We start from the raw sequence: 25361 nt of genomic DNA on the forward strand, positions 1-25361 counted from the left end.
ATTTGACAACCGCGAGCTCATAAGCTACAAGAAGAAGGAGACGAGAAAAGAGTTTCGGCGCCGCAGCCGCAGCCGCAGCGGCAGCGGCAGCGGCAGCAGTAGCATTACAGTACCACAAAATTGGCAGCATTGTCGCCGTTCTTGAGAGTTGGTCACCAGATTCCAAGAGATTTTTCGTTCATTTGATTTTGAACCCTCGACTCGCTCTATCTGTTTCTAAGTTTGTGGTTTTTTCATAATGGAAGATTTGGATATGGCGATATGGCATAATGGCATGGCCTATTATTTTATTTATGCGTCTCAATATATTGAAAGTTCGACGGAGTTGGTGTGTTACAGGTAAATGTAACGTAGCTTTTGGGCGTATTGGGAGGCTCCCCCGCATCACTCCCATCTTCTTTCCATGTAGTTTGCATAATTATTAGTACTCTCTCTGTTTAACATAGGTATCCTTTCCAATTCCTCCCATGTTTGTACTCATGTGGAAGTCACTTCCTCACGTGCTCGTTTGGCTTGTAAAATGTGCTTAGATTTAGTGTGTTTTTTAGGCTGGTACTTACTACTAGCATATATTCACACACACACACACCCAGCCCACGCGCCATTTATTGAGCCTTTTTTGCCTCCAAATTTTAGTTGATGTCTCTTTGTATATGGAATAATGTATGTGTGTGTTTGTTGTGATGCTCTTTTCGCTTATGATCTTTGTACATGTGTTGTATGTGTGTACTTAGCCAAAAAAACTTGCTGCGCGAGCTGTGTAGGACCGACCGTTACTTTGGGTGTTTTTTTGTAGTGTGCCTATTCCCTGCCAGCCCTGAGTGTGTGTGGGTGTGACTTGTTTAATCGCGTGAGTGGATCGTGATCTCCCTTTGGTACTAAATTTAGTGCAGGGCTCGGCACCCATGCAATGACGGGCCGTTTTTGCGCTTGTGTGTGAAGACGCATGGGAAACAGAACATTTCAGTGTATTGGTACGAATCACAGCGTTACGCGTGTACGTGAGAGGCAGCGCCGCGGCAGAGCCTTGTCCTATGCACAAGAGATAGAGCCGATAGGACACTGAGCTCATAAGCTACAAGAAGAAGGAGACGAGAAAAAAGTTTCGGCGCCGCAGCCGCAGCGGCAGCAGTAGCACTGCAGTACCACAAAGAGATTTTTCGTTCATTTGATTTTGAACTCTCGACTCGCTCTATCTGTTTCTAAGTTTGTGGTTTTTTCATAATGGAGGATTTGGATATGGCTATATGGCATAATGGCATGGCCTATTATTTTATATATTCATCTCAATATATTGAAAGTTCGACGGAGTTGGTGTGCCACAGGTAAATGTAACGTATGTAGCTTTTGGGCGTATTGGGAGGCTCCCCCGCATCACTCCCATCTTCTTTCCTCCCATGTTTGTACTCATGTGTAAGTCACTTCCTCACGTGCTCGTTTGGCTTGTAAAATGTGCTTAGATTTAGTGTGTTTTTTAGGCTGGTACTTACTACTAGCATACACTCACTCACACACACACACACACACCAAGTCCACGCGCCATGGATTGAGTCTTTTTTGCCGCCAAATTTTAGTATGTGTGTGTTTGTTGTGATGCTCTTTTCGCGTATGATCTATGTACATGTGTTGTATGTGTGCACTTAGCAAAAAAAACTTGCTGCGTGAGCTGTTTTAGTACCGACCGTTACTTTGGGTGTTTTTTTGTGGTACGCCTATTCCCTGCCAGTGTGTGAAGACGCACGCGAAACGGAACATTTCAGTGTATTGGTACGCATCACAGCGTTACGCGTGTACGTGAGAGGCAGCGCCGCGGCAGAGCCTTGTCCTATGCACAAGAGATAGAGCCGATAGGACACTGAGCTCATAAGCTACAAGAAGAAGGAGACGAGAAAAAAGTTTCGGCGCCGCAGCCGCAGCGGCAGCAGTAGCACTGCAGTACCACAAAGAGATTTTTCGTTCATTTGATTTTGAACTCTCGACTCGCTCTATCTGTTTCTAAGTTTGTGGTTTTTTCATAATGGAGGATTTGGATATGGCTATATGGCATAATGGCATGGCCTATTATTTTATATATTCATCTCAATATATTGAAAGTTCGACGGAGTTGGTGTGCCACAGGTAAATGTAACGTATGTAGCTTTTGGGCGTATTGGGAGGCTCCCCCGCATCACTCCCATCTTCTGTCCATGTAGTTTGCATAATTATTAGTAGTATCTCTGTTGAACATCGGTGTCCTTTCCCATTTTTCACGTGCTCGTTTGGCTTGTAAAATGTGCTTAGATTTAGTTTGTTTTTTAGGCTTGTACTTACTACTAGCATATTTTCACACACACACACACACCCAGCCCAGGCGCCATGGATTGAGCCTTTTTTGCCGCCAAATTTTAGTAGATGTCTCTTTGTATATGGAATAATGTCTGTGTGTGTTTGTTGTGATGCTCTTTTCGCGTATGATCTATGTACATGTGTTGTATGTGTGTACTTAGCCAAAAAAACTTGCTGCGCGAGCTGTGTAGGACCGACCGTTACTTTGGGTGTTTTTTTGTAGTGTGCCTATTCCCTGCCAGCCCTGAGTGTGTGTGGGTGTGACTTGTCTATTCGTGTGAGTGAATCGTGATCTCTCTTTGGTACTAAATTTAGTTTAGTGCATCATCTCATACAGACGCACACACATGCACAAGTACTCCTAAAAATGCTAAATTCTAGATGTTACTTGCGCTGCTACGACTCTGGCTTTCTCTCTCGCTCTCTCTATGCTACTATCTGTCGCTCTCTTTAATGTGTCGTGCTTTTGCCGTGACGCTGCTCTATTTATAGCATTACCGTTATCCTTTCATGCCATTTCATTTACTTAATTTCCCTTCCTCTTCCTTCTTTCTTTCCTTGCTCATTTTTCTACTGCTAATGTCCCTATCCCTACTATCACTTCTCATCACTCCTCTTGTTTTTTTGTGTGTTTGTGTTAACTGTTTTTTTCTTCTGGTGTGTTTTCGGCTTACTACTATTTCTATTACTATTACTACTACTACAACCTACTACAATTACTACTACTTTTTTGTTTTCGTTTTTTCTATCTTTTTTTTGTTTTGTTTTCACCGTGTGTGTGTTTTTTTTCACGCCATTTTCTTCGCAGTGTTACGACATCAAAACTCTTAATAAGCGGCATACCGATGCAAACACGTTTCGAAGACATCGAACCGCTACTGAAGCCCTTCGGCATCGTGAAACAATGCGAAGCTATTTCTAGTAAGGACCAATCTACTCAAACAGTACATATTACATTCGAAAACCCTGAGCAGGCGCAAAGGTATATACCCCCAAACCAAATACAAAACCCGACCCCAATCGACCCCCAGACCCAAACAGATCCTGGCTTAACATCGGGGAATTTTATTGAGCACAAAAACAAAAATATGCTGAAAGCTCTCAGTGAATATCGGTGTTAAGCCTGGATATATTTTCTCTAAAGAGAGAGAGAGATACAGAGATACAGAGAAAGAGAGAGCTGGCGGGCTGGGACTGTGTATGCGTGGGCGTGTGTGTTGGGAGGGGGGGATCCTCTTTCTGTTGTTCAATGTTTAGCAAATGAAAACCAACCCCGATCTCAAAATCTCCACTATTTATCCCCTCTATGCGAAACGCCCACTAATCAACTCTTCTCAAACAAAACAAAAACCCATTCCCATTCCACAGAGCTGCTGGCGGCCTGAACGGAGTCGAATTTGAGGGCAACAAGCTCCACTGCGAGCAACTGGATAAAAACCAGCGTCGCAGTCAGCGCAATCAGCGCAATCCGTACCCTGGAATGCCAGGACCCGGACGTCAGGCTGACTTTCCGCTGCGCATTCTCGTTCAGAGTGAAATGGTTGGGGCCATTATCGGACGACAGGGCAGCACGATCAGGACAATCACACAGCAGAGTCGTGCCCGTGTGGATGTGCATCGCAAGGAGAATGTCGGCTCCCTGGAGAAGTCGATCACGATCTATGGAAATCCAGAGAACTGCACCAATGCCTGCAAGCGCATTCTGGAGGTGATGCAACAGGAGGCCCTATCCACGAATAAGGGGTGAGCACTGATCAATGGCATTTATAACTCTCATACTCATTTCATTTCTTTATGCACTCCTCCCTCCATTCCACAGTGAAATCTGCCTGAAGATACTGGCCCATAACAATCTGATTGGAAGGATCATTGGAAAGTCCGGAAACACCATCAAGCGCATCATGCAGGACACTGACACGAAGATCACCGTCAGTTCGATCAATGACATTAACAGCTTCAATCTGGAGCGCATCATCACGGTGAAGGGTTTGATCGAGAATATGTCGCGGGCCGAGAACCAGATCAGCACCAAACTGCGCCAGAGCTACGAGAATGACCTGCAGGCGATGGCACCGCAGAGCCTCATGTTCCCCGGCCTCCATCCCATGGCAATGATGTCGACACCCGGAAATGGTATGGTCTTTAACACAAGCATGCCATTCCCATCGTGTCAGAGCTTTGCCATGTCCAAGACGCCGGCCAGCGTGGTGCCGCCCGTCTTCCCCAATGATCTGCAGGAGACGACTTATCTCTATATACCGAGCAATGCCGTTGGTGCGATCATCGGGACCAAGGGCTCCCATATCCGGAGCATAATGCGATTCTCGAATGCATCCCTTAAAATTGCTCCCCTCGATGCCGACAAGCCGCTGGACCAACAAACGGAACGTAAAGTGACGATTGTTGGCACACCTGAGGGTCAGTGGAAGGCGCAGTACATGATATTTGAGAAGATGCGCGAAGAGGGTTTTATGTGCGGCACCGATGATGTTCGTCTAACGGTTGAATTGCTAGTGGCCAGCTCTCAGGTATGCCCTTGATTCCTTTTAACTAATTGACTCACACTTTAAACACACACTCACACACACACACAGGTCGGTCGTATTATCGGCAAGGGTGGTCAGAATGTGCGCGAGCTGCAGCGCGTGACGGGCAGTGTCATCAAGCTGCCAGAGCATGCCTTGGCCCCGCCAGCTGGCGGTGATGAGGAGACGCCCGTTCACATCATTGGGCCATTCTACAGCGTACAGGTGAGTGGCTGAGCAAGAATGGAGCCGTGGAGCCAGATTGAAATCCATCCCCATTTATCATTGCAGTCCGCCCAGCGTCGCATCCGGGCCATGATGCTGTCGACGAATCCGCCGCCAGTGACCAAGAAACAGAAAGCTGCCAAAGAACAACTGCAACAACAGCAACTGAGCTTAGCCGGTGCTGCGTCCAGTGGATCCCAGCAGCTTCAGCAACAGCAGCAGCAGCAACTCTCGCCAACGTTGCCGCAACAGCCTTTGCCGCAGCAATCGCATCACCAATCTGTGTCGGCGTCGTCGTCGTCATCGACGCCTCCTGCCCATCATCAGCAGCAACAGCAGCAGCAGGCGTCATCGGCAGCGACCTCGCACCAATTGCAGCAGCAAGCGTCGCCACCACTGAGCGGCAGCAATGAAACTCTGGCCGCCTCCCAGCAGCAGCTGGCGAGCTCTCAGCAGTAAGAAGCAGTAAGCAAATAAATCATTGGGAACGAGGAGGAAGGAGAAGATGTAGCGCCGCAACCAGAAAAATCAAACAGCAACACAACCACAACAACAATTGGAGGATGCTACCAGCAGCCATCGATATCCAGCAATAGCCAAGGCAGGGTTTTCTTTTTTATGTACTACTTCTACCACAACTAATACTACTACTACTACTACCATGAATACTACCTCCGATCCTCGGCTCACATAATTACAAACCAATACCATACCCTACCCATACCCATGGCATACCACAATCACAACCACAGCCAACCATAGACGCCACCTTCGTGCTGGCACAGGCGACCGATCCGCAACAGAAATAGAAACAGAGAAAGAAACAGGTCGAAATCGTCACGTGAAAGATTTTCTTCCTAGTTTATAACAGTGCATAAAAGTTGGGAATGCAACTAAAAACCATCCCAAAAAAAAGCATGCTACGAAATAAAGCAAAATTCTTAAGTTGAAAGAAAAAAAGTGATGCCCCTTCCCCCACTTTGTGCTGTGTGCCATGTATAACAGATATAACAGATAAACAGATATCTGAAGGAGGTTTTCCTCATCCAACAAAAATACTCGACAACAGCACAAAGTCCAACGTTGAACACATTCTACCACCACACACCCCTCTTCCCCCATCCATACAGAATGGTGTGCATGAAGGAAGAGCAGAAAGTGAAAGCGAAAGCAGAAGCAAAAGGAAGGGCAAAAATTGAGAAGTGTATGCGTTATATTTTTTTTTAAATATATTTAATTAAAACAAGTTAATTCTTAATTATTTTTTTTTAAAACAAGCATTTAGTAAGCTTACATTTAAGCCAAAAACAAGAATTGAAAGCCGATGGAAAGCAAGATGAGAAAAGTAAGATCGAAATAGAAAAAGTTGATTTTGTTTGGACAACAATTAAAACAGAAATTATTGTACACATTATTGTAACCAAAACAAAATAAAACGAAACATTCAATGCATAATTAAACAGGACAGATAAGAACAAACCAGAAGAGAAACAGTAAAAAAAAAACACGAGAAATAAAAAGCAAAGCAAAATGCACGCCAGGAAAGTGTAACAGTTATACTATACAATGTCGATGTAGCTGTTACGCCCAACAACAGTTGTACATAGTACATATAACAGAAACCAACCCAGCACTACCCTACTATAAAGCAACTAAGAAATGAAAACTATCTAATGTATACAATATAGTAAGGAGCTGCCATTGTAATTGATGTAATGGATGAAAGGATGGAGTGAGCAAAGCATTAGCAGGGGATATGATTTCCCGTTAATGCCCAGAGCGAGAGCAATGTTTAACTGTACTGTACAGCTGTAAAATAGTCTTGTCGATGCCTGCAAGAGAAAGTTGTTTGCATTGATAGCTCTTTTTTGTTTGTTTGTGTGTGGCAAAAAAGTTACAAGAATTGTTGATTATACTTAGAGGAGGAGGATAGAAGGAGACAAACGAGAGCTAGAGCTAGAGCGAAAGCGACAGCAAGCGAGGAATAAGTGTTAAAGAAAACTATTGTAATGTGTTTGCCTTGAAATGAAAACAAAAGAAACAAAACAAAAAAAATTAATACGAATACGAAACGAAAGTGAAAGAAACTAACTAGAAATGAAATAACGGTGCTGAAATGTTAATTTTTTTTAATCGAACGAAGAAAAGTTGATCGTTACGTTACGTTACATTAAGTGTTACGTTATAACGTTTGAGCGTGTATGAAAGAGACAAGCTGTTATACATGGATGGGACACCACACAGAAAATATAGACAGATAGACATAGACCCAATCCAAAATCCAAAACCCCCACATAAAATCACAAAAAATCAAACTTAAGAGTGCATTTAATGTGGTTCAAACTTAGCTGAGAACTGCAGCTGTAGATCAGTAGCGAAGTAGAACAGTAGCACAGTAATACAGTTAGAGAGCAGCTGAACAGTATCACAAGCCATAGCTAATGAAACCGCAATCCAAGTAACTGTATCCCGAGCAGCAAACAATCAAACTAAACTACAATCAACAATCAAGCCAAAAGCATTCATACATACTACATATAGCAACTGCAATAGCCCGATTCTGTGATGTTTTAAGGCATCATCTATTACCTATTAACTAATAATTAACGTAAATCTTACAAGTACTAGTAGCTATTCCATAGAATTAATGTAACAAAACAAAACAAATCAAATCAAACTAACCCCGAAGCCCCAACCAGCCCAACCCTTTTGTTTGTATAACACTTGCATCAGAGACAGACAAATCAGAAAGAAAGAGAGAAACTGTTATATTCAGGCACCCAAAAGAAATTAAAACTAAAAAGAAAAAATCAACATTTCGGCAAACCAAAAACAAAACAAACTTAAAAAAAACATTTCGGTCAAAAAAACAAGCAACAAGATGAAAACTTTTGAGTGGCAAAAAACATTTTTGTGGAAAAGCGCAAAAAAATCACAAAGACAAAGAAGAACAACATTTTTGGAGAAAAATTCAAGAAGCATTTTAGGCCAGCAAGCAGAGTGTACAAGCTTAGGGGCAGCCCAATTTTTTGAAATATCACATTCTCCTTGCTCTTTTTAAGAAGAAACAAAGGGAAACAAACCACAAGAAGAACTTTGATGAAGAAGATTGAAAAAGTAATTAAAATACCTCAATGTAAGTGCATTATCTTCTACAAAAAGAAAAAACAAAGCAAAAAGAAAAAAAAACACAAAAAAACAAACAAAGAACATTCATAATGAATAGATATCCTACAAATGAGCTAAACAGAAATGAAATAAAAATAAAATATAAAAACGAATGTCGAAAAACCTAAACATTAACGTTAGTGTGTAAGCGAAAGATTTAACGAAGAAAAAACAAAACAGAAAATTGAGAATGAAAGAATCAGAATCAGAGAAATACCAACCAGAAAGAAATACCAACCAGAAAGAAATACCAACCAGAAAAAGCAAACAAAAGAAAATGATTTCAACTTTGGAAAAGGCATATCATCTAAGAAAACTAAAACAGAAAGAAAGCAAGCAAACCAATTTCGATCATAAATCTTACCGGACAGAGAATATCTTTTAGGAACGGTTTGTCCACAAGCGAAAGCCTAATCCCAATCCAATCAAATCACACAGCAACCAATCAAACAAACAAACCAATCAATCAATCAATCACCCACCAAAGCCCCATGCGACAAAAGTTTCGGGTCGAACTCCCCACCCAGATAATATACATATGCCAGACAACTGAAACTGAAACTAAAACAGATAAAACTGAGTAAATCGAGGGATGGGATGGGATGTATGTACGAGGAGCAGGAGCAGGAGCATGAGGAGCAGCTGTAGGAGGATAAACAGATGCAGATAGAATGGGAAGTGTATATAAGAATGTTGCTAGGCATTAACATTGATCTATATATACGGGAATCAAGCCACTATATATATATATATGCGATTATATATATATGTATATGTTGAAAATGCGTGACATTTTGTTTTGTTATACTTGAGAAACTATATATGTATATCTATGGATATATCTTATATTTATATATATACAAATCTAATCATTTTTGTCCCCTTTTTTTATAACAATAATTATTCTAATTGATTATTATAATTATAATTATATTTTTTTTATTTTTTTTCTATGGAAAAATGTCCAAAGTTGTCAATACAAAGACCTATACATATACATATATATAGATATATATAGACATGTGGAACTATGCTTAAAATAACAATATTTATAAAGAACGAAAGTGAGGAATTTTTCTAAAAGATTTCCCGGCTAAAAGGAGGATAATTCGAAGAAGAGAGAAAGAAAGAACAAAGAAATGAAAACTATTATTCCAAATGCTGAATCAAAGAAAAGTCAGATCAGATCGAGGCAAGGCGAGGCGAGAAGGAGACGGAAAGACGATTTATTTAAGCTATAGCTCTGGTTTATTTCGATGGGGGTTAAACATGATATAAAACCACATAATACTATTATAAAACAAAACATAAAATAACAAAACGAACGGAAAACTGAGAACTTGTGAGTTAGCGTGCGCGTTGAAACGTTGAAAACGAAGACAAAGATATGGATAGGGATAAAGATTACGATAGTGACGGAGGAGGACGAAAGAGTTGTAATTTGGGGAATGAATGTCGAGAATGGAAAGTGAACAGCAGAAACGAAATTATTTTTTAGTATTTAGAGGCTATTTTATATCGTTATTAAAGCATTAAATGAGAACGGTTAGGCAGGAAAGAAACCTACATAAAAGCGGAAAAAAGTAAGAATGTTTGGCAAGAGCAAACGTGATTTCAACCCAAAAGAAAAAGGGGAAAACAGATCAAAAGTGGACCAGTTATCTCCTTTGGAATGTGTGTGTGTGGGAACTTCTGTAATTATCTATTTCTTCGACAGTCCTGACCGCTGGCTGTGACTAAATTTAGTCGGCACCATAGCGGACAGTGTACCAGCGTTCTGGTGTACAGTCCCATCAAAATGTTTACCAATCTTTCGATTTAATCTATTTTCTCCTGTGTATTAACATCCAAGTAGGTCCGTTTGCGTTTGGAGCGTCCGCTCCGTTTGGTTTATTGATTCCGAATGAATTCTACATTTTTGCATTGGAGTACTTATGTACTGTTGTACATACATATGCATGCAGAAGGCTTACTTTGCTTACTTTATTGGTACAGTGTACCCTCAATATATTCCCACACTCACACACGCTCGGACACTTCTTTGTGCAGTTTTTCCCTTCGGAAAACATTTAAGAAGGTTGAAATTAAGTTGTGCTTTTGGGCAAACTAAAATAATAGAAGGAAGAAAACGAAAAGTGAACAATTAATGGGAGAAGAGAAAAGGAATAAAGAGAAAAGTACTTTTTTGTGTTGTAAGTTGTGCCAAGTACTGATAACGTTTAAGGTGTGATAAACTCGTTTTTAAATTTAACAACTATTTAAACTATAAAAAAACTACTTACTAAAACAAAACGACAAAAACAAAAAAAAATGAAAATTGATAAAAAAAAACTATTATTATTTAACGACAACAAAAAATGCTTTTGATGTACATTTTATACACAAACACCTAGACACTCTCAATCACACAAACATGCAAACAAAAAAAACCCACACACACTCAGATACACACACACACACACCAAACCACAAAAGTACTTTGAGAACTCGATTCAGGAACAGCAGAGGAAGAAGACCAAATGAACACCCACAACTTCAACCAGAGAAAAAAAAAAACCAAAATTTGCTTTGCCATCACAAGATTTGACAAAATTTAATTAGTTTGGTTTTTTTAAACGTTTTAATTTTTAATCAGTAGAGGAAGTTTGTACCTTTTGATAGACGAGGAAAGATAAAGGGAAGCTGGAACTATACAGAAGAATCTAGAAAGAACTACCGACGGGAAATGAGTTGAAAAGCGCAAGGCAGGGGAATACTTTTAAAAAAAGGCATATTTTTTTATATATGTATGTACATATACAAGAATATTTACATAACAAAGAAAAACAAAAAGAAAAGGAAACGTAAACGTAAAAGTAAAAGTAAAGGGAGAAAATTGATGGTAAAAAAAGTTTTTAGCGGTACAAACACGAGTACAAATCAAGAGTTTTATTATTGTATTTTTTTTTATATTTTTTTGTTCGAATCTTTTTTGGCCATCTACGTCTATGAGAATGGAGTTTTACATTTTTAAATAAAGGTTTTTAAGGCATAATGTACGAAAAAATATGGGAGATTTTTTTTTTCAAATTGTTAAGAAGAGTAAAGCTCGAGAGAGCACTAAGGCAGGAAATCAGGCAAGAGATAGATAGGGACAAGAACAGATGATGGAGACATTCTTTTAAAAGCGCGAAGATAACGATTAACGATAGCGATAGGGATAACGATTTTTAACGTAAGCCTAGCCAGCAGCAGCAACAGAAACAACCGAGAACAGCAGGAGCAAATGAAGAGAAATAACTAGGAGAACATAACCGTTAGCAACGCAGAGAGCAGAGCAAAGCAGTAAACAAGCAAATAGACCAGAAGCCAAGCCGCCACTCACACAGTGAAATTGATGATAGGGAAACGCAGAACGACGAACGCAAAAGAGAGCTAATGAAAACTAAATTAAAAAAAAAATTGAAGCAAAAAAGATGATTTAAGAAAATAATTATAAATGAAAAAAAAGTTCCAATGAAATAGCATTTGAAAAAGAGAGCATAAAAAATAAGAATTAAAAAATAAAAATAAAACACACACTGGGGGTTATTTTGTTTAGTTTCGAAATGAAAAAATTTGGACGCAAAATCCAGCCAGAATCCAGAGCAGCAAACATCAGGAATACCAGCAAGGACGATCAGAGTCAGCAAAGTTAGTCAGGAAGAAATAAATTGAAAGGAAAATCAAACCCACTCTGAAAGACGACGCGACACAAAAATAACAAATCTATACGAAACTGTACCAAACAACTTGGCAGAACGCACAGATTGGAACAGCGGATTGCAAGAAATTGCACGGAACAACAACAAAAGCAACAGAAAAAGTTAAAATACACTAAACAATTTTAAAAACATAAACAAAAAGCGAGAAAAACATTTTTCAATGCAAACGAGAAAGCAAACATGAAATACAACTTTCAACATTTACTATATATTTTTAGCTTTTAAGATCCCATCCCAAAAACGGAAGAGAAATAAACCTAATGTGTCAGCCCGTAAGAGAAATGTACTAAAAAAAAACATAAAAAAAAATAATCAAAGAAAAAACTACCATATTACAAAGCAAAAAAAAAAAAAACATCAAGATATTTTGATACACCGTAATACACCCTAATACACACACAAAAACACACACTGAATTCTCTATGTGAAATTCGAAAGGCGGAGCCACACTCTATTCGTAAATGTAAATGTAAATGTATAACAAAAACAACAACAACAACCAGAAAAGGAACAACAAAACAACCAGAAACAGAAAAATAATCTGCTATTGTTATACGAAAATGCAAAAATAATATGATGTATAGCCAATGAATGGAAACGAAACGCGAAGCGAGTGGAACGAAGAGCAACTAGGAAGTAGGAAGTAGGAAACTGGAAACGTTCCGTTTACGAATCTAGCCCTAGCCCTTACCCCTACCGCAACCCCAAACCGCAACCACTAATCTTTGTTTGTTTGTTTTTGTACATTTCAAGCATTTTGAGTACATGGTATATATATTTCTATATACAAATATATATGATAGTCCTTATTTAATTACGATTTAATATTATGAATATACCTATATATTTTTTATTGTTTCGATTTGTAATAAATTATACACGGTAATCAACTGGAGACTGAGCTACAACATATATTTAGTTACCGTTATGTTTATTGCAAAGATACATACATACATACATACATACAATAACCCCCAAGACACACCCCCACCAACATCATCAACACATACAACACTAAAATGATCCCCCACAAAAAATTTTAAACTCTTAACCGAACCCCCTAAACTATAATAAACAAATTTAAATAAAGTACCTATCCTATACAATAAACAAACATAAGTATGGGATGCAACCCCAGCTATAAAGTTTTACTCGTATCAAACCCGTTGTGTACTGAGCCGTTGGTATTTTGAGAACGGAATAGAGAAAGAAAGGAAGAGAGAAAGAGAGGAGAGGATTTCCAATTGATTTTGTGCCCATAATGGGCATTCTCTTAACTTTAATTTGATTAATTTACATATATCATTTTTTGTTGTTGTGTATTTCATTTTTTCCGGCAAGAGTAAAAACCCCAGAGAAGCATTTGAAACAACCACATGATCCGATTAATCCTACTTACTCCATCCAGCGATGGGTTGCCTGTGTGATAGTAGTTTATAATTAAAGCTCCTCGCTGGATGTGTCCCCCCATACCACACCAAACCACAGCACACAACCCCTCATCGTAACAGCAAAATAAAAATAAATAAATATAAATACACGCATTTTTATAATTTTATTATTTTTTTTAATGGCGAGATAAACTACATAGAGAAAACCCCTTACAAAACTATAAATATATATATATATATATACCATACTTAACAAGATCATGAAAAAAAAACAAAAAAAAAATAACAATGAATATAAAAAGATACAAAAAAAAACAATATTTTTACATTAATTATGTTTATATTTACCTTAATTTGTAATCTTTATCTAAAATTAGTTTAGAGCTTTTTTTTTGCGTCGTCTACATTTTACATCTTACGTTAAGTTCATTTAATTGGATTGTTTTGACGACACGGATGTATGTATCTACATTGTAAATTGTAACTACATTACAGAGCTAAAATATCTATAAATATTATAAATATAACAAAAAAAGAGTAAAATATTATTAAAAAAAACCAAAAAAAAAAAAGAAAAAAACACAAACAAAATTTGTACACTCTTGTTTTTATTATTGCCTTTCTTGATTTGTAGTTCAGTGTATCCCGTATTTACAGTACCTTTAATTTTAGTTTTTATAGCCAGGCAGCTTATTGTTTATTGCTTTTGAGTTCGTTTCCAGAACTCCTTAAATCCAATACCATCCCAACCGATCCGTTCGTTTCCGAAAACGCTTTCGATGTTCAACATTGCCATATAGCCATATAGCCATATACCCATAACCATACCCACACCCAGAGAACCCACAATGCAAACCCTAAATGAATTTAATATGAACGATAAGATGAGATGCCAGAATGGTACACACAGAGGTACAGTTGTGTGTACAGATGACTACACCTGTAATGCCGTCATACTACCCGTAAGCTAACCACGTGCGTATATATGTATGTACATATACATATGTATATATAAACTATATGGAGTAAACGTAAACGTAAACTTAACTAAAAATAAACTAAAGTAAATGAATAATGAATGAATTAACTACCTCAGCTTTGAATATTTCTATAGAAATGTTATTAAATGTATTTGAGCAGGCATAAGGACTATATACAATACCCACACAGATACTAAACATAAACAATGTCAGAGAATACAAAGTTTTAGAGCTGCATTTACTATATAGTAACAGAAACCTAAGTGAAGTACCGTGGGCAAAAAAGTTAAAAAAACAAAAAAAAACATTAAAAACAATATATATTAAGTGTACGTTTTGCATATTCCTATATACATACATAGTTAAATAATAAAAACAAAAAGCAAAATGGGTCAACTTGAACACTACTATAACAATAATTTTGCGTCCATTTTTGTTGTTTCCTATGAAAAAAGATACAAAAATAAATAAATTCACAAAAAATTAACCAAAAGACAAGACAAAAATTGCAAAAACGATGGAGAGGTACATCGATATGGATGTACAATAATCACAAAACTTGTACATATGTACATATACGTATGTATGTATGTGTGTAGTAAAATGTATGTACATATGTATGGATGTACTGTGTATGTTTTTATCTGCCATTAAGTACACACACACACAAAATAACCATATAAACAACATTAAATAGGCTAAAGAAAACAGCTCCCCCTATAGATATATGTAACTTATGTATCTATGTACTACTGGATGTCATTTCTGCCGTTGTAACATATGTATAAGTTTAGTACCAAGTATTTACCAGTGAGTAAAGTAAAGGGCATTTGTTTACCAATTATCAAAATTACAAAAATTTCTTCTTTCTAATTTCAACCCGTACCCCAAAACCCAAAACCCAGAATCCAAAATCCAAAACCCCAAAACAAAATCGAAAAACCAAAAACTTATACCAAAAAATATACATAGATGTATACTCGTACTAATCTGCGTAAGATGTTTTCCCCATTTCGGTGTAATTAAATGTTAATTGCTAGCGCTCAATACGAAAATTTACCACAAAACAAACAACCAAATCTAACTAACACACACACACACACACACAAAACAAACACATCCCACAAGCTTACATTGTATCCCAAGGCCAAGAAGAATATTAGAAAACCTAAATACAATTTTGTGAACATGTGAAAAAAATACAAAAAGAAATCGAAAAGAAATTTACTCAATAAATGATTTTTCGTACATAAGAGAAATGACTAGTGTGATCTTACCTACGGTGACATCTTCACCACAGGATAGTCTCTGTCTCTATCCCGTTCTAGCGCGTGACTCTCTCTGTGCGTGGTGAATAAGTTATAGGTCCTCCCCAGACAGCGGACAGCGTCACCTTCTAAGTAAATTCCCCTTGGTCTTGCTATTTTAAAAAAATTGTTCCCCTTTTGCCCAGAGAGCCATGCAAGTTCTTCCCATTGTCCAAACGCAAATATATTAGTTTGTTTGTGGGATCCCTGAGAAACTGGATAACCTTTGAGTGGAAGCTATCTTTTCTTCATCGGCTCGAGTATCGCTCTCTGGGCCTTGTTTCGCTCCTTCTCAACTATCGACATTTCTCGAGCTATCTCCAGCAGTTCGGCCTGATATTCCTGGTTGTTGATCGCAAGTATTATTCTTCTGCAATAAAATCCTGTTAATATAGGGACAAACATACTATGTACATATGTGTATGTATTGCTAAGAAAGTAACTCACCGAGGGCGTCGAAAAAGACATCGAATGCGATTAATGTCGCAGTTGGTTCTAGTATAGGTAAATAGTCCATCGCAGCTAGTTTTAATTAAAAAAAACAGTCCGGCAAACAAATTAAATGTCGTTGTTATTGTTGCTGTGGCCATCAGCTGTCCTGTTTTGCAAAGTGTGACCAGAGTGCTGGACCGGCTGAGGTTTAAGGCGGGAATCAGAGTTTGTGCCTTACAGGAAATACGTTTGGAGGCAATCGAGGCACTCACACTTTATAGAGCATATTTTTAGAATAAATAAAACTACTTCTTGATAATTTAAGAAACAAAATTGAACTCGATCAGCATTTGCGCGCTACGGCCAGCAACCGTGCGACTATCGAAATGTGAACTTTTAAAGTCTGTCATCGATTGTGAAAATTATTCATCTGTTGAAGTCCGGAACGTTCGAAAGCTTTTCGCTGGCTTGGCGTCCCAATGTCAGACAACAGACAAGTGAAATCAGTTAATAACCGAAGTAAGCAACAATAGCAGCATCGTCAGCATCATCATCAGCAGCAGCAGCAGCAGCAGCAGCAGCCGCAGCCAAAACAGTCGAGAGAAACTGGTTTCTGTAATTAGCATGCACATTTGATCGCTGAATTATGATTAACGTTTTCATTTCGCACAATATTTTGTATCGTTGCCAGAGTCTGCTCCGTATTTGAGGGGCCATTGCACGTATTGAAAATCGTTAGGACCGACCTGTCACGGAGGCAGACGACCGCCGAAAATGGCTTCTTCCAATTGCGCAGTAGTCGCCCTCAGCCTGTTTGCCCTCCTGCTGACGCAAGGGGGCGTTGATGTTGTGGATGCGCGCCGTAACCAAGGCAGCAACCAGCGCAAAACATCATCCTCATCCAGCTCCAACGGTCATGTGACCCAACCCAGCTACAGCACGAACGGACATGCGGCCGGTAACTCGCATGCGGACGTGGCCAAGCTGAGTTATCCCAACTACAACTCGCAGCCAAATCGGCCGAATGTGAATGGGAACGCGAATCCGGGCTCGGCACCGGCTCCACAGGCCGGCTGGAATGTGCCACAGGGTCCGCCGCCCGCCTACTCCGCCTCCAATCCCGTGGGCGGCGCTCGCCCCAATGTGAACGAGCAGGCGCCCTCCTATCATGCACCCAGCTATGGGGCAGCTCCGCCCAGCTATGGTGGCGCACCGCCAAGCTATGGAGCAGCCACCTCGAACGTCCATCAGCCCATTACGGCCACCCAGAACCATGGCACCCAGTATGCCGGAGCCCCACCCGGCGCCACCTACTATCCATCGGGAGGACATAATGGCTATCCCAGCAATCTGCCAGCCGGCGCCACTTACTATCCGTCGTCGGGACATGTGCCCATGGGTGGCGGATATCCAGCCGCACCACAGGGAGCCACATATTACCAGGCAGGCTCTGCGCTGCCTCCAGGAGCCACCTACTACTCTCAGCCTCCCCAGCAATCCTCGTCAGGCCTGGGCTTTGGTGCGTTTAACTCTCTCTCTCTCTCTCTCTCTTTCGCAATCTTTATTGACTCTAAATGGTATTTTCTGCAGGAACGGGTCTACTGGCTGGTGGATTGGGTGGCGCACTGCTTGGCCACGCATTGACACCCTCGGGCGGCAGCTCATCCCAGCCAGCTGCAGCTGCTGCTCCAGCAGCTGCCGGTCAGGACCGCATCATCATCATTAACAATGGAGTGCCGGTGAATGCCAGCGATGGCACCACAGTTATCAATGCGGCCGCAGCGCCAGCCCCAGCCGCCGCCCCAATGAACACCACCCAAGATGCCCAGCCAGCTCCCATGGCGCCGTTTAGTCCGGAAACCTCCAACATGACTGTGCCCAATGCAGCAGATGCAGCTGCAGCTGCAGCACCACCGCCACCCGGTGGCATTATTTGTGTGCCCACAAAGGTCAACGAGACAGATCCGGCCGACAGCAGCAAGATGATTGAGGTGGAGAAGATTGCCTGCTATCCGGCACCTCCGCCGCCGGCAGCAGCGCCCGGCGAGGGACCAGCTCCATTGGCTCCTATGGCCCCGGCCCAGCCAGGGTCACAGCAGATGCAGACACCACCAGCCGCCGCCTCATCAATGGACGCAGCCCTCAAGTCCAACACGAGCGGAGCTTCGTCCGTGACCTCTGGAGGGGGCCTGGGCCTTTTAATGGTTGCAGTCGGCGTACTCGCCATGCGGCTGGCAGCTCCAGAACTTTCCAATTCGTTGTAAATCCTCCACTGACCGGTTTTGGTGCCGTCAGTCACTGCACTGCTAGCCGCCCGCCCACTGCACCCCCTCCCTAGTTGTCTCACTCCGCCCTGTCTGCAGCTTTTTGTGGCCTTGAAACGATTTGTCGCCTGTTACCCAAGAGTCTATTTACGCTGGCCAAGATCGATATTCCAAATGCGTTATGGTCCCGCCCGCCACGGGCGTGGACAAGTTACAAATGGCAAATGGCACGTGTTAATTGCGAGAAAATTGTTAATGTTAATTTATTGCGTACCCTCGTCAAACCTACAGCAGTCAGTATTCAGCGACATCCCAGTATTCCCAGCTTAGTGTCTCGATATATGTATGTATGCAGACAGACATCTAACTGTATACCCCAATGTATTTTCCTTAACTTAACCTTAACCCTGTAACAGTGTCAGTGTCTCCAACAACGAATCTCTCACAAGTGTGAACCAAAATGACATTCGAATATCTAAATACCCTTTTTCTTCTCAATTAACGAATTATGTAAGCAAAAAGTAAAACTAAACAAAAAAACACTGAAAGTGTTTTTATATTTTTCTAGAATTGTAATTGTTGCTCGTTTTCTGTTTTCTTTTGTATTGTTGTATGTAAGCATTTGTTGCACTCTTTAATTGTTAAAATAAAATGCTTTTGACCAACACCCCCCACACACGCACGCGATATGGAAATTGTTTTATTTCACATGGCGTAGGCGTAGGCAGCATTGGGATTCGCCCTTAAATAGTTGTTATTTGATGAAATAGCGAAAACTAGTGCTGGTTTTTTTATTAACTGTAATTGCACAAGCAGCGGGCGTCACTCGTTCCATCCCGCTCACACTCGTGCTCAGAGCACACCGCGTTGGCGCGCACACACACACACACTCGTTTAGGTTAGTTAGTCAGAGGTGCGGTCTTTATTTGGTGCGGTACAAGTATTTCGATTCAAGGTAATAAATAATAAACAAACCAAACCACGTACCGGGTGCACAAATATTTGCAAAAAACAAACAAAAGCCGTGGACAACTCTTGTACATAAATACATACACATGTACACACATATGTATGCATACTCGTCTGCTAAGCGGACATTTCCTCCTGTCAGTCTCTCTTGTCGCTTCCGACGATCACAAGAGTGAGCGAGGTAGATATAGAAGACTCTATATTATAGAGCCATGATGAGTAACGTAACGGTGCCCTTCCAATGGATAAATGGCTGCGATGAGAACGACGCAGCAGACAGCATCAGCAGCCTAATTGCAAATGCAGCTGCACCCAATAATTAGTAGTTAGCCACCGAAACTAAATAATTCAACATTTAAATATCGGGTTTACACAGTTTTTGTTTTATTTTGTGGTACGCCCAAAAAATAGATTTTCAATTAGTTTACAATTTGATGTTTGCATATAAAAACACGACTGTAACGTGATATTTAATAAAAACGAATCAGCCATACAATGCCATTGTAAATGTTTCTCTTGTTGTTTTTTGCTGTTGTTGTAATCCTCTTTACTCCGCATCATCGTCCTCGTCATCGTTGGAGCTGATTCTGAAGTAGCGCAGCTCGTACGAATCCTTCTCGTTGGCCACAACGCGGATCCAGTCGCGCAGGCTGTTCTTCTTCAAGTACCGCTTGGTCAGGTACTTGAGGTAGGCCTTGGAGAAGTGCACATCGGAGCTAACGTGCAGCTTCAACTTGGAGCGCTCAAAGGTGACATTATTGCCTAGATTGTTAACCTTGCCGTTGACCTTAAGGCGAGCCTTAACGTATTTCTCCTGCAAAACATAGGTAAATACAGTTAGCAGGCAACTCGAAAGGACACAAAAGACCAACAAGTGTATTAATGCGTTCGATCCGACATGGAGTTGAAGATGTCTCTTTCAGTGTTAAGGCCAACAGTCAGATATCAACTGAAGGCCCAAATTTAGAAGAGTGACCAATTTTTTAATATGCCACTGAGTACACTGCCATCAGAGCGACGCAGAGCTTCACTCTCTGACGGCAAATCGTCGTGGCCCGAGACGGTTTCTTCCCGTACGGATAATAATAATGATCATGATGCATTTAGTTAGTAGTAGTTACCTGATTGGGAGATGGTGAGCGGGTTGCGATGCAATCAGCAGCGCCCTGCTCTAAAGGTAGCGCGTGTAGCGCTTACGGTTTGCCCACTTGCGGGTGCGGGTGCGGGTGTGTGTGTGTATACGGCTGAGCTTTATCGTGATAGGAATATTCCTTCTTCTCTGTTGGAAGTCTAGCTCTAATGTTGTGGGAAAACCTGCAGTGTCACGGATGTCGGAGCACTTGAGCAGGGCGCACTATGAATTTTGGCTCGATGCGACACGGTTGTGCCGCACTCAACCCGGGGCCCACCACGTGGCGGTACACATAGCACGGCTTGACGCTGTTCACAGACGGTTGCACCAACTGGCCAGTACCAGGTTACTGGCGATCAGTGGCTACCCCGTTGTGCAGTGACCAGAGCCCCTTATCGGCGCACTCCCCTCGGGAATGGGGAGCACTTTAAGCAGAGAGACGCGTGTCGCCATGATAGGCGATTCGAAGAGTGAGCGACGGAATTGTAATTGGGAGACAATTTTCTTCTCTAACTTCTTGTCTAATCTGATTGTGAACATGTACCAGGAGTTGTTAACCGCTAGCGGAACGGATTTTGAATCCGCAAGCAGTTTAATCGCAAATGGAAGTTCGCTATAACCACAACTTTTTATCCAAAGCCCCAGGCAATGTTTGGGGGCAATGGAAAGCTTGGTGCGGTAGCCATAGTTCAGCTGATGGCGGTACTGGGCCACATGGCTCGGGGTGGTACTTACGAAGTCGGCCACATCCATGATGCTGTCCTCAGCGATGTTGGTGCAGTCGATGGTGAAGCGCAAAGAGACCTTCTTCTTCTTCTGGCCCTTGCCGCGGAGCACGTTCTTCTTCGTCACCTTGCTGGGAGCCGGTGCTGCCTTTGCCTTGGGCTTGGGAGCGGCAGGCTTGGCAGCAGCAGGAGCGGCGGCAGCGGCTGCTGGCACTGCAGCAGCAGCAGCGGCGACTGCGACTGCAGCAGCTGCCTTGGCAGGGGCGGCCTTCTTGGCTGGGGGAGCAGCCGCGGCAGTGGAAGCAGCCTTCTTGACGGGCGCAGCCTTGGCTGGAGCGGGAGCAGCAGCCTTGGCTGGGGCCGCCTTCTTGGCAGCTGCAGCGGCAGCGGGTGCCTTCTTGGCGGCCTCCTTAGCGGGAGCAGCCTTGGCAGCAGCAGCGGCCTTAGCGGGAGCAGCCTTGGCGGCGGCGGCAGCAGCAGCCTTCACATCCTTAGCGGCCTCTGGGGCCTTCTTCACGTTCTTGGCGGCAGCGGCGGCGGGCTTGGCAGCCTCAGCCTTGGGCTTCTCAACCTTGCCCTTAGCGGCGGCAGGAGCGGCCTTCTTCTCAGCCGGCTTGGCAGCAGCGGCCTTAGTATCACCCTTGTTGGTCTTGGCCTGCACATACAAAAAAATAAAACACAAACATCAGTTAACCAGTTACGTCATTCGTAGTGCAATTTGTAGCGAAATTTCCACTTTTTCATTTAGAATATGGTATAAAGTTGGATATTTCGTAACACACGCGCACGTTTTTATTAGGATTGAATTGCACTTTTACGATTTATTTTCCGCACTTACAGTTGGAGCCATCTTGTCAGTCGAAAACCACGAAGGAAAAGAACAAAACTCTGGCTGTCAAAATTGACAACACTTCGGCGTTGGCGAAATTGCCGGCCTGGGAGCAGAGCTGTCATTTGACGGCGTTGCGAAGTGTCACGCAATCGATACTTGTGGCTTCCATCTCAAATAGGGAGTGTTTGGCCTATTTTTGCTTGAAACATGTACATGATAGTGATGTTTCTCACAGGTTAATGCACAAGAATATATTTTATAAATTAACATCAATGATAATATGAAGAGAATCCTTTTATTTTCCGTGGTTTCTTTTTTTTCAGCAATAGTTGTGTTATCGCACAATAATATCTGTTGAACTATACATCGATTTACTTTTAATCCTCCTTGCCTTTTTCTGGTCAGCTTTCTGATGCAGTGTTGAAAATATAGCTATTTTCATACAGATCTAGCGTTTTTCAATTTCCAAATACGGGATGAACTGTTAACGAGTGGCTAGCGGAATATAGAATATAGAAATTTTGAAAGAAATCTTTGAGTAATTTTAAATCAATAAAAATATCGTTTCACTGGCTATTTCTCCTTTTTGGTCAACACTGGTCAGTCGGTATATTTCATCGAGAACTCCCCGGTCACACCGATTGCTCTAGTGTATTTAAAACAGCTGTATGTGTGTCGGGCGAATTGTTGATTCGAACAAAACATACATAAAGACGCAATTTTTTACAGATTTTCCATCAATGTTCTGTTAAATGCAATACAACCGGCTCCGGCGTTTGGAACGCGTTCATCAGGTAGGTCTCAGTGTGGACACGCGGGGAGGAGTGAAGTCCGAAAAGTCCCAGAAGTCATACAAAATCCAAGAATAGAGAGAGCCAGGCCAGCGAGAATATTAATTATGTACATACAGCGCACTCTGCATGCGTGTGTGAGAGTGTTGTGTGTGTGATGCTGTGTTGACTAATGGTCGGAATGGTATTGGTGGTGGGGAACAGTGGGGGAAACTTATAATTGGAAATGCCCATAGAGAATTTCGTAATATTAAATGGCTTCTTGGTTGCTTTTTGTATCCAACAAAGTGGTCCGGCAATAGCCCAGCTGCTGTGGGGCCACTTCTTTGTTGGCATTGCGCCCTCGCGCCAAAGTGCAGTTTGGCTAGGAGACAGCCCCCTACACCCCACCCACCATTGGGTTGTGGGCCCGGCGTCTTTGTCTGCTTCCTGCATCAGCTCATGTGTCTGGTCTACGTGTTGGTGGGGCGGGGAGGGGGTAGAGCGCTGTCTCCTCTTGCATGGTTGCAGTTTGCTGAAGTTTTGCTGAGATGACTCAAGGCAAGCGAACGGCAGCTGCACTGACGCCATTCATTCGCTTGGTCTACACTTTACAGTTAGCTCTATCAGCTGTATCTGTCGTGCATATCTTATCAGAAATTTAATAAATACTCTCGTTCATAAAACATTTTTGATAGCACAACGGGATCTGTATCTGTCACTTAGTCAGTGTCAGTATCTTCTTCCTCTGTTTGGTAAGTGCGCACTTGATCGCACTTTGTCTCTGTGTGTGTGTGAGCGTGTGTGAAAGAGAAACTCTCAACGGTCTCCGGCCCTGGCCCTCGCTTTGGCAACAACAAAAACGGCCAACGGACGACCTACAAAAGAACGCCGGCAATGGCAATGGCAATGGCAAGAGCAACAGCAGCAGCAGAGGGAGAGCGGTCGGGCTGGTGCGGGTGCCGACAACGAGAGATCATGAATCACTTATCGCGGGGGAATCGACAGCAAAGCAGCTTAAACGATTTGATTGTACACATTTTTGACACGAACAAAAAACCACTGACTAACATTTTATATTGTGTGTGATTTCTTTTCGGCGGCATCAGAAGACACAAACGGTGGAGCAGCGGCAGCGGCAGCAGATCGGGCAGCATGAACAAAGTCGGCAAGCACATCCAAAGCGGCGTCTCGGCAATCGGCGGTGGCAGTCCTGTGGCTCTCTCAACAGCATCTCTGCTCGGCTCTCCAATAGAAAGTGAAACTGTGGTGTCCGGACCTGGTGCCGGCAATGCAACGAATGTGTTCAACTCGATCATGAGCTTCCTGCCAGACAATCGGCCCATTACCTCGCTGCACATTGTCGAGGATTTTGAGCGGTGAGTGGGGGGAGTGGGCTGTAGCATCGAATGGGAATTAAATCAAATATTTTGTTGCCCGTTTGCAGCTGCCCAAAGAACTTCAGTGCCATTAATCGCACCTATGACCAGGATGCAGATGCAGACCTATGGCGCGACTATAGCATTTTCGGACGCCAGAATACCCGCTATCTGTGCCTCTCCAAGTCCGAGGGCCTGCCCGACTATGTGGTGGAGACACTCCAGTGAGTTAGCTTAATCCCACTCCCAAGCACACGCTCATCATTAAACGCTTTGCTTGTAGGGTCATTGCGGACAAGACGACTCCGCCGAAGGAGTTCTCGCTGCTCTCGCGCACAGCTGACAGCGACCAGAAGGCCTGGCGGAAACGGCAAATCGCCTACAAGCTGTCGAAGCGGGGAACTGTGACCCAAGCGGTGACCGACATCATTCTCTGCTCCAAGCTTAAGGTGGCACCCGACGGATTCAAGCTGGCTGGCGATATCAATGGTGTGCTCATCTGCTACAAGACGGGCGCCATTCCCGTACGCTTGCCGCCGCCAGTGCCAGCTGTAGCTGCAACCGCTGGAGGCGGCGTCTGTGAGGTGGAACAGGCCCTCAATCGCCTCAACCTGCAGGGGCAGCGACACTCGCGCGGACCCGTAAGTGCTTGAGTCGAACGCGAACGCCAACGCCAACGCGAACGCTTTCACATTGAACATGGAATATTTTGTTGTTTTTAGCTGCCGCAGCCACCAACATCAGAGCATCATGACTATGAGGAGATTCAGGCCAATTATCAAATAAATTCGCCACAGCGCCCGGCACCGCCACGTCCAGCGGGTGCCAATGCCAGTGGGGTGGTGGGACGTGCGGCCTATGGCGGAACAGGAACACTGGGAACCTATACAGAACTGGAAGGGGTTCCCTTTGTGATGGATGTCAGGCTGCATCGGAGTCAGCCAGAAACTGATGTGAGTGTGCCAGAACAGGGGAAATCTCTAAATGTTTATCTTTTACTTATGTGCTGTGTTTTCCCTCTTTGCCTTTGTAGCTACCAATACTGCCAGAGCTGACAACGCTGCTTAGATCGTTGGACTATGATTTTCAATTGGAACGTCAGGTTCTGTGCACCATGAAGTCTTCGGCCTCGAAGAATCCATTCTTCAAGTAGATAATCCCGATAATAAAATGCAATCACAAAATGTCAACGTT

At 42.5% G+C, this 25361-nt stretch overlaps 4 protein-coding genes across 8 annotated transcripts in view; 3 read left to right on the forward strand and 1 right to left on the reverse strand.

Moving 5' to 3' along the window:
* LOC117580683 (insulin-like growth factor 2 mRNA-binding protein 1) overlaps nucleotides 1-7878 on the forward strand; it is a 30550-nt gene extending 22672 nt beyond the window's left edge. For 3 of the 5 annotated variants that reach the window (XM_034267307.1, XM_034267306.1, XM_034267304.1), the window contains exons 2-5: nucleotides 3694-4068; nucleotides 4145-4853; nucleotides 4920-5075; nucleotides 5142-7878. In XM_034267307.1, coding sequence (XP_034123198.1) covers nucleotides 3694-4068; nucleotides 4145-4853; nucleotides 4920-5075; nucleotides 5142-5534 — 1633 coding nt within the window. In that variant the 3' untranslated portion in view covers nucleotides 5535-7878. Of the gene's footprint in view, nucleotides 1-3133; nucleotides 3308-3693; nucleotides 4069-4144; nucleotides 4854-4919; nucleotides 5076-5141 lie in introns of all 5 variants that reach the window. The other 2 variants (XM_034267303.1, XM_034267302.1) reach the window with 1 other exon arrangement.
* An 8664-nt stretch (nucleotides 7879-16542) lies between these two features.
* On the forward strand, nucleotides 16543-18881 carry LOC117580686 (mucin-1). The gene is made up of 3 exons (XM_034267312.1): nucleotides 16543-16711; nucleotides 16788-17615; nucleotides 17687-18881. Exons 2-3 carry the CDS (start codon nucleotides 16871-16873, stop codon nucleotides 18358-18360), a joined length of 1419 nt encoding a protein of 472 aa, XP_034123203.1. The 5' UTR covers nucleotides 16543-16711; nucleotides 16788-16870; the 3' UTR covers nucleotides 18361-18881.
* A 988-nt stretch (nucleotides 18882-19869) lies between these two features.
* On the reverse strand, nucleotides 19870-22145 carry LOC117580688 (60S ribosomal protein L22). Its single transcript, XM_034267314.1, has 3 exons — nucleotides 22025-22145; nucleotides 21197-21841; nucleotides 19870-20143 (listed from the first exon to the last, which is right to left on the reverse strand). The coding sequence occupies exons 1-3, from the start codon at nucleotides 22034-22036 to the stop codon at nucleotides 19877-19879; spliced, it is 924 nt and encodes a 307-aa protein (XP_034123205.1). The 5' UTR covers nucleotides 22037-22145; the 3' UTR covers nucleotides 19870-19876.
* A 512-nt stretch (nucleotides 22146-22657) lies between these two features.
* Nucleotides 22658-25333, forward strand: LOC117580687 (multivesicular body subunit 12A). Its single transcript, XM_034267313.1, has 6 exons — nucleotides 22658-22812; nucleotides 23898-24167; nucleotides 24236-24391; nucleotides 24451-24808; nucleotides 24890-25120; nucleotides 25201-25333. Exons 2-6 carry the CDS (start codon nucleotides 23944-23946, stop codon nucleotides 25318-25320), a joined length of 1089 nt encoding a protein of 362 aa, XP_034123204.1. The 5' UTR covers nucleotides 22658-22812; nucleotides 23898-23943; the 3' UTR covers nucleotides 25321-25333.
* The last annotated feature ends 28 nt before the right edge of the window (nucleotides 25334-25361 follow it).

Source organism: Drosophila guanche, unplaced genomic scaffold (genome assembly GCF_900245975.1).
Source record: "Drosophila guanche unplaced genomic scaffold, DGUA_6, whole genome shotgun sequence".
Taxonomy (NCBI): Eukaryota; Metazoa; Arthropoda; class Insecta; order Diptera; family Drosophilidae; genus Drosophila; species Drosophila guanche.

What these genes read in the sequence shown, in the direction of transcription:
- LOC117580688 (XM_034267314.1), bottom strand. An exon ending in TCATGGATGTGGCCGACTTC is followed by an intron (nt 20,144 to 21,196) that starts GTAAGTACCACC and finishes TATGTTTTGCAG; the next exon opens with GAGAAATACGTTAAGGCTCG.
- LOC117580687 (XM_034267313.1), top strand. Translation starts at nt 23,944, where the DNA reads ATGAACAAAGTCGGCAAGCACATCCAAAGCGGCGTCTCGGCAATCGGC. An exon ending in AGCGACACTCGCGCGGACCC is followed by an intron (nt 24,809 to 24,889) that starts GTAAGTGCTTGA and finishes TGTTGTTTTTAG; the next exon opens with CTGCCGCAGCCACCAACATC. An exon ending in GGAGTCAGCCAGAAACTGAT is followed by an intron (nt 25,121 to 25,200) that starts GTGAGTGTGCCA and finishes TTGCCTTTGTAG; the next exon opens with CTACCAATACTGCCAGAGCT.
- LOC117580686 (XM_034267312.1), top strand. Translation starts at nt 16,871, where the DNA reads ATGGCTTCTTCCAATTGCGCAGTAGTCGCCCTCAGCCTGTTTGCCCTC. An exon ending in CTCGTCAGGCCTGGGCTTTG is followed by an intron (nt 17,616 to 17,686) that starts GTGCGTTTAACT and finishes TATTTTCTGCAG; the next exon opens with GAACGGGTCTACTGGCTGGT.